The sequence below is a fragment of the Poromitra crassiceps genome (genome assembly GCF_964638095.1).
Source record: "Poromitra crassiceps genome assembly, chromosome: 5".
Lineage (NCBI taxonomy): Eukaryota > Metazoa > Chordata > Actinopteri > Beryciformes > Melamphaidae > Poromitra > Poromitra crassiceps.
In genome coordinates, this window is record NC_139642.1 from 36,316,007 (window position 1) to 36,331,121 (window position 15,115).

General features: G+C 43.1%; 1 protein-coding gene across 7 annotated transcripts in view; it reads left to right on the forward strand.

Moving 5' to 3' along the window:
• Positions 1-15,115, forward strand: part of nova2 (NOVA alternative splicing regulator 2) — a gene marked incomplete at both ends in the record, with an annotated part of 113,967 nt that overhangs the window by 16,486 nt on the left and 82,366 nt on the right. For 5 of the 7 annotated variants that reach the window (XM_083637015.1, XM_083637014.1, XM_083637011.1 and 2 more), the window contains one exon: positions 14,475-14,618. In XM_083637015.1, the coding sequence (XP_083493141.1) occupies positions 14,475-14,618 (144 nt within the window). Of the gene's footprint in view, positions 1-14,420; positions 14,646-15,115 lie in introns of all 7 variants that reach the window. The other 2 variants (XM_083637016.1, XM_083637012.1) reach the window with 2 other exon arrangements.

A 15,115-nucleotide genomic window follows, 5' to 3' on the forward strand; every position in this document is an offset into this window, starting at 1 on the left:
CAAAGTGTAAATTACCAAAATGCCTTAAATGCCTTGGAGCAAGGCATTTAACCCCCAGTTGCACAGTTGAGCTTCCAGCTGTGAATGTTTGTGATTGTGAAGCAGGTGGTGTTGTTGAAAAGGAGCATAGCCTATAGAGTGCCAAAGTCACACCCTCTTCCGGGTTCTGGATACATCCTAAGGGATTTCATCCGCCATTCATTTGTCTATAGACATAAAATGCTTATAAAATAGTTTCTACTACGATTGTGTTTAAAGGTTTCTTCCATTCGACAAACAATTTTTTTTTCTGACAGCGAAAACATACTCCACAACTGCAATGATGGTGTTTTTCTGTTCCTGATTTGAATTGAAAGTTTCCAAGCTCAGTATGTGGCAGAGCCGCTGCACACCGCGAGCTGAGGTGCTCAGTATGTGGCAGAGCCGCTGCACACCGCGAGCTGAGGTGCTCAGTATGTGGCAGAGCCGCTGCACACCGCGAGCTGAGGTGCTCAGTATGTGGCAGAGCGCTGCACACCGCGGGCTGAGGTGCTCAGTATGTGGCAGAGCCGCTGCACACCGCAGGCTGAGGTGCTCAGTATGTGGCAGAGCCGCTGCACACGGGCTCGGGCTGAGGTGCTCAGTATGTGGCAGAGCCGCTGCACTGAGGCGTCAGCTCTTTGATAATGTCTCATATCAGCAGGTGCAGAAAATAGCAGCAAATGATGTGTTTGACATCTTGCTGACACATCAAGTTTGCTCAACACAGTGCCACTATCAGCCAGTTAAACATCCTGGATAGCCATAAACCTGAAATGGGCATTTAGGTGTGCAGTGAGTTTCAATACGCTCAGGTCATTGAATGCTATTACAGTAAAAGTCCACTGTGTCATCTCTAAAATGCAATGAGACAATAAGCAGTCTTCCCTGGAGGCCTAAAACCTGACTTTCTTTGGCTGCGGGATAGCGCTGTGAATCTTCAGTGCCCTCACGATTCGGTTCGATTACAATTCAGAGGGCTACGATTCGATTCGATTACCATTATCGATGCATCTTGATGCATCTTAAATCGATGCATCACTTTTTTGATTTATTTTTTCTCACTTTCTTTTTTCTCACTGTGTGGCTACTTTTAACACATTCACTGCCAGCCGTTTTTTCAATACTAGGTAGGTAGCTTCTGCCAAGGTTTTTTTTTTAGGATTCTGGCTCATCTTTCAAGAGCCGAGGATTCTTTTCTGTTAGGATTTTGGGAACACAAAATATCTCAAAAGAACTAATAGAATGTGTGCTTTCTCTGTCTAAAAGAGTTAGTTTGTAGAGTTAGTAGTTATGTAGGTATTAGCAGTTGAATACAGCATGGTTTCAGCGTCTGAAAATGAAAGGTGAGAAAAATGCCTTTTTGTGAAATTCGATAGAACAGTCACTTTAACCATTTATTTTTGGCATCAGTAAGACGTCAGACATCTAAACAATAGTTTTGAACAGTAATTTCCTCCATAACAGCAGGAAACCCCCCTCTCCTTCAAACTCCTCCCTCCGTGTGTGTTCTCCTCCCTCCGTGGCTGCAGCGGGCGGGTGTGTGACAAGCGAGTTTCTGTTGTCTGTGCTGCCTGGCTGCCCCTCGTCAGGCGAGTCTGGATGGGCTCGCTCGTTTCTTGGGGTTTCGGTTGAGAGCTTTGATGAAGCTTTTGCGATTCTGGGCTTTATGCTGCGTGTTTCAAAGTGTGTTCCACCCAGTCTATTTTTGGAACCCCCCACCGTTGTGCGCCACCGTTGTGCTCCAGCGCGAAAGCGTTTTCGCCTACAGTATGAGAATGGCTTCCTCACGCTATTCCCTGCAGTTTTGGCTCGGCTTTCAATAGTCTGGAGAGCACTGTCGCCACTTAGTGGGTCGGTGGAATGGGTTGTACACGTTCGGTGGCTCTCATATTTTTATAGGAGATGTAAAAGGGTTAGATCAACGTCCCACCGTCAAAACATTTTTTTTTTTTTTGACGAGTTGACTCGCCATTGGCAGTCAACCGTTGGTTTCTGCTTGACGAGTTGACTCGCCAATGGCAGTGAACGTGTTAAAATAAAAGTGCATTTGGAATTGCATTGTATTATGATCCATAATTAAAATAAACAACTGCATGTACTTCCATTATATTTTATTTGATTATATATATATATATTTTTTAATAATCGATTTTTGACATTTGTGAATCGATGCAGAATCGTGCACGTCCGCATCGCGATGCATGTTATAATCGATTATTTTTGACACCCCTACTGCGGGACTTGCATCTGACAGCATGAGACCTTGGTTTGCTCTTCATATTCTCTCCAAAGAATGTCTGTGTCTAAAATGCAAGGAACCTGTTTATCACCTATAGCTACCTAAGTAGGTATCTGCTTAATAAGGTACCTGGTTTGAATGTAGGTGACAGATAAATAATTGGTTTCAGACGTCCTCAAGGTAGCATCGCACGCTGGGGGCAGCCAGTCACAGTTTCCCCCTGCCTCCCTGCATTTAGAAAATGGAGGGTGGCAGTGGCAGGGGCAACTGTGTGTGTGTGTGTGTGTGTGTGTGTGTGTGTGTGTGTGTGTGTGTGTGTGGGTGTCTGTGTGTGTGTGTGTGGGTGGGTGTGTGTGTGTGTGTGTGTGAGTGAGAGAGCTGACGTTCGATTGCTATTGAAGTATAATAGCTTCAGTTGGACTTGCCTAGCTAATAGCCTGACATCGCCAGATACAAATGCGGACAGCCAGAGCAAAACATGAGGCAAGTTCCCATGGCTACTAGGGCTGTTCGATTTTGCCTAAAAATTAAATTGACGATTTTTTCTCTCAAAACTCGATTTTCGATTTTGATTTTGATTTTTTTTATACTATTATACTTCTCTAAACATTTGTTGCCTTGCAGAGCTCTTTTTTCTCTTTTTTTCCACAAGTGACAAATTACACTTTTACTCTGAAGGCAGAACAACCCAACTTCCTGTTTTAGCCTAACTTGCTATGCCTAACTTCCTGGCTGTTGCTTGCTAACCTGCAGTCACTTGACACTGGTGGATTTGCTGTTTTGGAGGTGAGTCCTGATAACGTTACTCGGTGGCCTCACGTGTTGTTATGTGAACTATAAAGGCAACATTTCAGCGTCCGGTGATAACGTCTTTGTTCGTGCGCGCGCGTGTGTGTGTTGTGGTAATCGTTACCTTGCACAGCCCGCCCCGCAGTGCAACATGCTGCTCAGTGCTCACACACTGCTTTTTGGAGGGGTTGAAATAAGTTAATTGCTGCTGTCTTTAGTAGCCAGCAGTAGTCACAGCCTCCAGAGAGACTTTACAGCGGGGAGAAGGGACGAGTAGCAGCAGGCGTACATGAGAGAGAGCCGCCCCGCCGTAACGTAATTACTCTAGTTAAAAAATCGATTTTACGATTTTCGTTTTTTTAACATCGTCCTAACTAATTAATTCGATTAGCATTCAAAATCGATTTATCGAGCAGCCCTAATAGCTACTACTGTAGCTAACGTAGCAGTGTCCCAGATCCAGTCAGTTAGGATGCTTCCTACTAAAGTGACTTTCCTGACAGCGTACAAACAACTGACCGCACTAAAATGAAGTAATGCTTGAACTTATTGATGATTTTAAAAGAAAAAGAAAGTGATAGATGTTTGTTATTTTAGCAAACGTGTCACTTTTTTCTCTAGCGTGAGCTTTTGGGCACAGCCATTAAACGGAAGTCTGGGGCTAGTTTCGTTCTTCATAAGTTAGCAGGGTCGCAAGGTGTTATGGGATATCCTAACCCACCTAAGGAACCATTGCATCCTTCCTCGAAAATTTGCCAAAAATAGGTACCTAGAAAGACTGCAAATCTATCCTGCCTGTTTCAAACAGCCTAAAACTTAAAAATGACAACTTCCTAGTCCTACAGTACCTAGAAATGCTACATTATAGGTCGATTCCTTCATACACAGCCAATAAATCACTTCGGGTCATGTCGGGACAGTTTGCTCCAACACCCACGGGAGGACAAGTTTTCCTCCGCCGCCTTTTAATGATGGGAGCTGTAACAGCCAGCGTCTCGTGACCTCTATCAGATGCTGAGGTCAGCGTCTCGTGACCTCTATCAGATGCTGAGGTCAGCGTCTCGTGACCTCTATCAGATGCTGAGGTCAGCGCTGACGGCTCAGACACGGCGAGCTGAGCAGTCGCCGATGATGATGATGATGATGATGGGGCAGACCAAGCAGCTGCCTGGGCCCAGCCTGCTTATTATGCTTGGTTGGAGCATGCATGAGAAATCACCTGCACCCAGGGGACCAGGGATGACACACTGCATGAGCCGTGGGGATAATTCAGTATAATTAGAATTTGCAACTGTGGCGTCAGTGTGCACTGACACCAGTTTGGGCTTCTCCAGAACGGGTCAGAACTAAAGAAGGTAGAGACACACCTTGTGGGCTGGGATGACACTTTGACCTTTGAGCTGAGTGTTGAGAGAATTTGACACAATTGGGATTTGCTTCTGTGCGTTCCAAATTCTGCTTTGTTGGGGTCCAATTGAATAGTAAGTAGTGAAGAGAAAACGATAAATGATGAATGAAATTGGTTCCAAAATACTAAATATCCATTTTGGAAAACCTTTGCCCGCTGAAATTCATCAGTCAAAAAAAGAAAGAAAATATGACTACTTTGGCGGCAAAAGGGCTAAGTTGACTCATAAGTGCCAAAAAACTAATTCTGAAAGAATGGAAGTCCCCCTCTTCACTTTCTTTCCAACTGTGGTTGATGGACATGATCTCTGTTATAAGGATGGAGAGGCTCAGAACCTTGAGAACCAACTCCCTTAAAAAGTTTCTAACTATTTGGGACCCGTTTCTGGCCTACCTCGACGAGGTTAGGGGCGGTGGGTGACTTGCCCGGCTGGTCTCTGTTGGACGCCTTTCGTGGGACCCCATGTGCAACATCTCTTACAAGTATATAAGCACCTTATATGGATGGTACCACATTATGATAACTGTTGATATATGTATGTTTTTTTGTTTGTTTGTTTGTTTGTTTTCCGTTACTGTGTCTGAGCTTGTTCATTTTTGTTCATATATACTGTATTTTTCAAATTGAAAATAAAATATATAAAAAAGATGACTCAAGTTATAACTTCATTATAATGTATTTTTTCATGCCAGCAATTATTATTAAGCCTCAAGCTTCTCAACCCTTAAATGAGTCACGGTTATCAATTGGCGGCTGTGGCTTAGGAGGTAAAGCGGGTTGTCCACTAATTGCTTTGGATAAAAGAGATTGGTGGTTCGCTCCCCGGCTCCTCCAAAGTGTCCTTGGGCAAGATACTGAACCCCAAATTGCAGTGATATATCACCATATCAATATACAGTATATTCACCAAACTATGCTTTGTAGAGCCTCATGTTTTAATTATATCATGTTTTACCATCCGTTTCTACCCTCCAATAATTTTCAGGACATTTTTAGCCTGCCAGATCCATTATATTTTCTCAAATTAATTTTTGAAGCACTTTTGACAAACGGCTTCGTCCTAAAGTGCCTCATTAAGCTCCCAGCAGAGCCGGCATGTTGCATCGCAAAGCAGGGATTACATGATGCCTCTGCACTCCTTACACACACACACACACACACACACACACACACACACACACACACACACACACACACACACACACACACACACACACACACACACACACACACACACACACACACACACACACACACACACACACACACACACACACACACACACACACACACACACACACACACACACACACACACACACACACACACACACACACACACACACACACACACACACACACACACACACACACACACACACACCAAACACAGCAGCTTTGACTTTAAACCAGACAGCTGTAAACAGAGCTCAATGAAAAGACGCATTAAGTTTGGGGCTTTTATACTAACTTTGGTCTTTATTAAGTCAAAGGCTTTTAATGCAGATTTAATACAGACCTGATGGATCTGATAAAATGCAGGAATGGTGATAAAACCTCTCGCCAAGTTTTAGGTTTCAAAACAGACAAATTCAACATCTTCCAATGTGGCCGGCACTGCAGCACATTTTACAAGCTGTTTGTTTGTTTGTTTGTTTTTATGATGTTTGAATCATGATTAGTTATCCAGGTTGCCAAAAGCTCATTTCAGCCAAAGTCCAAATATACCTAAAAGTTACCTGCTATTAAAGCAATTCAACAGCACTGCACCGCTGCTCAATGACACATGTATGCCATGCTGTTCTTATGTACATGTTTAGTCTTTTGACCCTGCAAACTGAAGTACAAGTTCAACTCAACTCAAATGAGATACGAGAACACATGAGATTTCCACTACGCTATTTGAAAGAAGAGACAGCTGTTCTCGTAAAATGATCGCCAGCACACAATTAAAACAAATTGGTACGTTTCAAAGTGTACTTGGTAACTTAAGTCAGAAAATGATAACACTTTTACAGACAATATCATCTACACTTCAGGTAGGGATTTATATATTATACACTTTTGGAAATCATTATCTAAATTGCATCATTCAGCATTGAATACAGAAAGTCCAGCCTTCAAGTGTTTTTCAAAAAGTCGTTATGTCAGCCAGGAATTCGCTAGTATCCACCGTCCGTTTCAACTTTGTGATACTGCTAATTTGTAAGTGTGTGACAACTTGTGGATATCTCATTGTAGGACATATACAATACATTTGATGGCAGTAGGTGATGCACATGATTCAGTTGTTACAGTGCTGTATAGACTAGAGAGGATGAATCACGTCCTGTAGGCTATCTGACGTCTTTGTGGAGGTGTGCGTGTGTGTGTGTGTGTGTGTGTGTGTGTGTGTGCGCGGGCGTGCGTGCATGCGCGCGTGTGTGTACTGTAGACGAGCTTTGTGTGTGCATATGAATGTGTTTGCTATTATTTATCAATTCCCTTGCTTTATTAATATGGGCTGGCTATAATTAGCCAGCTTCTATCTAAAGCAGGTCAGTCTAGGCTTCACACTCAAAGTGGGTCACTGCAGAACACTGCTACATCTAGGAGAGGAGAGGAGAGCGGAGAGAGAGGAGAGGAGGAGAGGGATGAGGGAATGGAAGAAGAGATGGCGGAGACGGGCACATGAAATGGAGAGGTAAAAGGAGAGGAGAGATGAGAGAGAGGAGAGGAGAAGAGAGGAGAGAGAGGAGAGAGAGGAGAAGAGAGGAGAGGTGGAGAAGGCAGAGTGGAGTTTAGGACACAATGTTTTTTCCCTCCTGCCCAGACACAAAGTGCAGCTGTGAGCATCAGAGAGAGCTCAAGGACACAAGGAGTGTTACATCATCCTTGTTGCTATGCGACTACCTAATTAGTGTTAACGAGCTGACTTAGTGTAACAAAAAGGATACCGTGTTGAAAATAACAGTGGTCAAGACAAAATTGAAGAAGGGTCGGGGATGCTACTGAGAAACTGTAATGCGGAAAACAGGCTCCAACGTCAGCCTCGACTTGGAGCCTTGCCGACGGCAGCTAGACCTATTATACTCGAACGTCAGCTTGACGAGGGGGCGCAGGGGAGTCCCCAGCAAAATTAGTAAATTGTGTGATTTCACTAGGATTTCAATGACTAGAAGTCCGCCTAAGCGCCAGTGATACTCAACCCGAGGCTCTAGAGCCACATGCGGCTCCTTTATGGGTAGTTGTCACATGTTTATGTCCTACATAAAACAAATAAATAAATGAAAGTCTAAGAAGATAAAGGGACGAAAGAGACTTTTTTTTGGATTGTGGCTCTTTCAAATAATTTTTGGGGTCAATGTGGCTCCTCCTGAGTAGGGCAAGTTCCATTGGCCCAAGGAGAGAATGTAGTGCATAATGTATACTTGGTAATAGCTTCCACTCTCTCCTGTTATCTCCCCATCTACATTATATTATACTTGTTTTCCGTTTAAGAGGCTGTCTGACACTGACATAATGTGTGGCTAATGTCGAGATGCTAGTCTGGATGACGTGGAGGCTATGGTGACTAAACCATTGAAAGTAAATGGCAAAAGGAACAGGCACATAAAAAAATCCTCCTGTGCTGTGATCACTGCCTTATCAACAGACATGTTTTGGATCCAGAGCTGCTCTGGAGGCACAAATATTCTGATTGGGAGTTAAACCTCAGTGGGACCACAGTTTTCCTGGCTAAGTCACATTAGATACGTTTGTTTCTATACCTAAACCTCATCTGCAGAAGAGAAGGAGAACGAGGAGTGCAGGAGAGGTGGAGAGGAGAGGGAAGGTGACATTTATGGATGGAAAGAATGGGGAGATCATTTTCCTATATCTGTTTTTACTTTGGAAAAGCCCTTCTGTGTAGATTGAGATCAGTGATGGTTTGCTACATAAAAGATAGAAGTTGGATGCAAGTTGGAGAAAGTAAAAACTCCTTGCAAGGAAAAGTCAAGTCAATTGTTTTTATATAATGCCAACAAAAGTTATCTGGAGACACTTTACAAATCGAGCAGGGAAAATACCAAGCTCTCGAAAGAACCATCAATGTATACACAATAGTCTATCTAGTTTCAGAATAGTGTTAATCATCATCATCATCATCATCATCAGTATATAAATGGGAGCTAGGGCTCTGTCTGTCTGTCTGTTTGTTTCTCTGTTTCTCTGTCCCACTGTGATTTCATAAATCCCACTGTGACATCATCAGTGATCTCATAAATCCCACTGTGACATCATCAGTGATGTCATAAATCCCAGTGATGCCATAAATCCCACTGTGACATCATCAGTGATGTCATAAATCCACTGTGATATCATCAGTGATGTCATAAATCCACTGTGACATCATCAGTGATGTCATAAATCCCTCATAAATCCCACTGTGACATCATCAGTGATGTCATAAATCCCACTGTGGCATCATCAGTGATGTCATAAATCTCACTGTGACAACTTCAGTGATGTCATAAATCTGACATCATCAGTGATGCTGGTCTCATTGGCCACACAGCAGCCGAGCTGCAGACAGGGCTGTGCAGTGGCCGAGCTGCGAATGCGAGCTGCAGGGCCAGCTTGGCGAGCTACAGGGCCAGCTCCGCGAGCTGCAGGACGGGCGAGGCCGTGCGGCGTTCGAGCTTGTGAGCCCGTGTAGCAGGCGAGCCTAGGCATCTCGCGAGATCCCTAGTTTATATAAATGCCTTATTTTCATGCAATTTACATCAGCCTTAACCCTACAGGACTTACACTGCGACTTATATCAGTAAGATGTATACTACTTTAAAAAGGGTGGATGAACTTTATTTGACAAATAAAAAGGTAGGTAAACTGAGGGTAGGTGGTTTTACTCTGCATAGCTTGAGATCTCAGCTGTTTATTTGATTCGATTAGCAGAGAAGTGTCAGGTTTCTGTGCGTACCGGCGGCTGATTCTCACAAATTGTTCTATAGTGCAATCCCAGATTGAGAGCGTTTGGAGAAGATGACGACAGCCAGGCTGGAAGCAGCCAGACAGAGATGTATGAAATGAGACACGACACCAGATGAGATTTCCACTATCTGAAAGAAGTGACTGTGTAGTCTTGTGGAATGATCGGCAGCACAAAACTAAAACAAATGTGATACTTTTTAAAATGTACAGTAGTAAGTAACTTGAGTTACAAAAATGAAAGACTTTTACAGACAATACAAATATTACAATAAACATTTTTAGAGAGATTGAATACGTTTTCCCCTCAAAATCAACATAGTCTCACATGCTCTTCTGACATCACTGATGAATGACATCATTGATGATGTCACAACTTCATCACTGATGACATCAATAGTGATTTATGACTATGTCACTATGACATCAATGATGAATCACTGATGACATCATCAGGGGTGTCACTATGACATCATCAGTGCGACAAAAATGTAAACAAACAGAGACACATTGCCCACATGCTCCCTTTATTTACAGTATATATATATATATATATATACATACATACACCAGACCCATGAGAGTTCTTACGCTGATACACTACGTTACTGCATGCTGCAGAGCTCTCTCTGGGTCTGGGACACTTTCCCTCAGCCGGCTGGTTATGGGAGGGAACCGTTCACTTGGCCAGTGATATGCCAGTAACGACTTTGCGATTGATTGATTGATTGATTGATTTATTTTGGTGAAAAAGTCAACACAGATACAGGGAAACAGACAGTTCACCGAGGATAAAAACACAATAAAGCCTTGCGGCTTATTTCCATTGCGGTCCTCTTGCGATCAGACTTAAAAAACCAGCAGTGGCTGTGAAGTGGCACAGACTCACGTATGTAGTATGTGGAGTGCAGCGATTCAACGTAATATTTGAGTCTGGGGAGAGACTAATTTATATATTGGATTATTAAATTGATTATAGTTAAGTGAGTTGTATTAGTGTTTCACCAGTCAGTTCGATGGAAGAAGCCTCTCGTCTATGCTCCATGTATATTTTTACAGTGCAGCATCCTGGGTGGCAGACAGAGAGAACAGCCATGTTACAAGGTGCCTCGCCCTTGGAGAAAGTGTGCCCCTGTTATAATAATCCTATTTTAATCTGCCTCCAGAGGTTACCTGTCCTGGATTATCAAATATGAATACTGCTGTTATGGAGGGAACCACTAAGACACATAATTAGTGGCAGTTTAAAGAGACAGAACACTGTCAAGTCATGTAAAACTATGTAATGTAGTCATGTAAACTATGTTGCTATCGGATGCCCCACCTCCAAACAGTAGATATGAAGAAGGCCCTGGTTAGAAGGCCAAGAAGGTCCTGGGTTTGATTCTCGCCTGGGATGCTGTTGGCAACTTGGCACTGGGGGTATGTCTCCCCATGCCTTCGGTGTCTGGTGCCCATGTGGGCTATCTTGTGAAAAGGGCCTTTCTGTATGGAGTTTGCATGTTCTCTCCATGCTCCCCTGGGCTTTCCTATAACCCCCCACTAAAAACATGCAAGCAGATCGATTCCCCACGCCCATTTAAAAAAAATATATAATCTGTTTTTAAATATTAACTGATGAATTTAAGGTGGTAGTTTCCCCCAAAAATGGATACATAGGATTAAAGCAAATTCAGTATTTAATCGATCTAATTAATGATGAACAGTTAATGAGCTTGATCTTAAACATGATTTTGCAAACATCATGATTATCGTGATATTGATTTCAACCATATCGCCCAGCCATATGTATCCCTTAATCTTAGAAAAGGATCAATAACTAATTAACCAATTAAAGCAGGTTGTGGTACTTTTGAAAGAATGTTAGCTGACTTAAACTCTTGGTTGACAAAACATTTAATTTAGATATACTGAATGATGAGTAGGGAATCGTTGAATTCCAAAATAGATAGTGTTTGTTTGGGAAATGAACTTAGTCTAATGGGCTCATCGGAATTAAGGGCAATTTTCAAAGGGCATCAATCTGAAGTCACCTGAATTATTTGGGTGAAATGACCCTTTACTGACGAAGAAAGGAAGGAAGGAAGGAAGTTAGGAAAGAGTCTGAGGCAGCGACCTACAGCATGTTGATATCATCGCTTTTGAGACAAAGACACGTCTGTTTCAGAATGGGAGGGCTTTGTTCTTATCTACCTATCCCCAAACATGCACACATGCACGCACGCACACATACACACACACACACACACACACACACACACACACACACACACGCACACGCACACACACACACACACACACACATACACACACACACACGCACGCACCCATATCTCAGTTATCGTACTGTATGTGATTTTCCGCATTATTCATGAAAGAGAAAGTGGGAGGAGGAAAACTACAGTGGCCTGTGAGGTTAAGGTGTAGTCTGCACCGTAACCAAAAGGTCATAGGTTCAATCCCCACTCGTGCTTCCTGTCCAGCCCCATCCCCCTCCCTCTCTCTGTCTCCCTCTCTCTGTCTCTCTCTCTCTGTCGCTCTCTCTCTCCCTCTCTCTCAGAGTAAAGTGGCTCTCCAGAAGAGCATCGGCCAAAATGATTAAAATGTGCTGTGACCTTTCGGTTGTGGTCGTTGGTTCCTGTGAGTCATTTTACAGAAACTGGAGGACAAATGTTGAAACTGCTTCCCTCACTGTGATAAGTGTCTGGGCAATTAAGAACATAACCAACATAACATCTAAAATGTCAAAACCTTTTGGTCAGTCCACACACCTGTAATTGAGCTCGTTTTCAATTCACATGGAAATAGCAGCTGTCTCTTACACTGTGACTGGAGAACTCTGGAGGTTTTTCCTAAAGCCGCACGAAGCAACTTTGGCCAGACATACTGTACATTACATCATACATTACATCAAGATTTAACCCATTGGATATTTGGGTCAACAGCCAGAAATCTTGTGCAGTGTGGTCAAGTTGAGTCCGGAGACCACCACAGGTCCTTGAGGGAGTTCCAGGGGATCCCAGTAAACAACACAACAATAGGTTAACACAATTACAGAATGTAGAAGAATATATTTTGATCAGTTACACTATCATCTCTCTACAATACAATAGAGATAGTCAAGGAATGATGGATAAAGTCGTATCAAAAAAATTTCTAATGTGGACTACAGTAAGTGTCTGTGATACGAAAAAGGTTGAGAATGACTTAGAGACTTCACTCTCAAGTTTTGATTGGTCAGTTCTTATGGACAGGGAAGAGTGCGCAGTGCGCACTAGCCTGGTTAAAACCATGTGACTTCACATTCTGTTTTGCTCTACGTATCAGTCTGGACTTCCATCTGTCCACACAGTGATTTCAGTGCGTGGGAGAACCTGCCTTGACAGACAACTCCTTCAGCCAATCAGCGTCGCCATATCCAGTCCTTCAGCCAATCGGCGTCAGATCCGAGTTGGATCTGGCCAATACAAATCCACTCAGAAGAATGGCTAAAACGTTTTCCGCCAAGAAACTTCTAAAAAAAAAATCTCAAAAGTCCTGTGGGCAGGCTGGAAGCCAGGCTCATCCGCAGAACAAAACAGAATGTGAGTTCACGTGATCAGGATGGTTTACCAGGCTAAGTGTCCACATCTATTACCAGAATTTCATTTTGGCAAACAAATCTACAGCATCTCCATTAGTGGTGATGGGTCGCTATCTCCTCTGAAGCCCCACTTCCTGGTTCAGGGCTGAGAAGACAAGTGCATTATTACATCAGAGGACTCCCCCCCGCGTGCCGAGCCAGTGACGAGGACCAGATTCCTCGGGCCCGGCGCTGAAATTAGATCAGACCAATCTGGAGAGAGCGTTTGTTTGGAGGCATGCACAAATGGACACGCGGAGAAAAGGAGAGATAACGACGGCTGGGAATCATCATATTACGTGAATAATTAGTTGTCATGGATATCCGTCATCGTTTGATGCGGGTGGGTGGGCTTGTGCTGTTTAGGGGAAGCCTTACGGTGGGTTGAGAGAGAGGAAAGGGGGAGACAGATAAAGACACATTACTCTGCTTGCGTAGCCATGTGGCACTCACTCACATCCTTTCTGACGTTCAAACGTGATGATCCGTGCCAGGATGGGACTTGACATAGATCTCAGAATTTTACTAATTCCCATTCAAATCCATTGGATATATAACAATATTTTTGAAATTAGGTGATGTAGGTTCTGGTAATGGGTTGTTGTATCATTATGTTTATATTCATTTATAAGATATAATGTATGTTTGATATGTTTTTTGGAAGTATGGCTTTTTTATTACAGTACTGATTTTCTCTATAGGCCTGTTTCTATTGAATTGTTAATTATTGTTGGATGTTTATCACCCCGGGTGGTTTGGATGGTTAACCAGTAACACACCTGCCATCATAGAGCTTATCAGCCTATGGGTGTGCATGATTTCATTAGATAAGATTAGATTCGGTTTGTTTGGCATTCAAAGCAATTACAAGTATACATGTACACATCAAACATCAAAGTACATGATAAAAAACACCTCACAAGAGAGATCACAAGAGATTAATGCCTGGATAGCCCATTAAGATGGTAAAGGCCTACTTATTTCCGATGCGGTCCAATTGATGCATAAATATGAATTCTTCAAAACATTTTGACCTGATGAAGATTGTCGAAACGTTGTCATTATTAAACTTTTGTGGCATGGAGCAAGTGTACAAGCATTACCGCGTCTTTCATTGATACAGTTTTATGTGATGTGCGTATACTTACTCTTCTTCAACATTAAAATCCCTTACATAAAATGTACCTTGATGGCTTACCTCAGAGCTGAAAAAATAAATAAAAATAAAACATGTTTGAAATGTGGAGAAAAGAACAGACAGGGAGGCAAAGGTACATATTGTCTATTTGCATTCTGCAATATGTACAAATAGATACACCAATAGTGCATACTGTAGCTTGTGGTCCTTTTCTTTGTCTACCTTTTTTGTTAAATAACCTAACCAGACTGCAGTAACTCCTTGTGATTTCCTGACACTGACTTCCTGTCTCCTGTTTCCCGCTGCAGAGGAAGGCGAGTACTTCCTGAAGGTTTTGATTCCCAGCTATGCCGCCGGCTCCATCATCGGAAAGGGCGGTCAGACCATCGTCCAGCTGCAGAAAGAGACTGGAGCCACCATCAAACTGTCCAAATCCAAAGACTTCTACCCTGGTAAGACTCTTCTTCTGCTGCTGCTGGGTGGATGGGGGAAAAAAATCCACCTTCAGATATTCTCACACCGTTATAAATCATCAATCAGAATGCCTCTCAACATCTCCCAGAGGGCCATGAACTTGTCGTGGGGCATTTGAACAGTGTTTTTGGACTGGGTTTCCCTTTAACAGCAGCCACCAGACAAGTCTTAGTCTACTAGTGATGGATGAATGGATCAATATGATCGATGGGCATCAAAACATGGCACCAGACAAACGCTGGTTGTTTGTCCTCTGTTTCTGGTACGTCTGTCTGCCCTGCCAGCCACTCTGACTGTCATCTTCAGCATTGCTCTCTGTCTTTTCGGCTGCTGAAATGGTGAAACTCACCCAGCCACTGGAGCCGGCTGATGGAGAAGTTAGTTTGGAACAGTAGATAGAGGAAGGAGGAAGAGGGACCGATGGATGGATGGATGGTCTCAAGGCTCGCGCTCGTTTGCAAATGCTCCCGCCTAC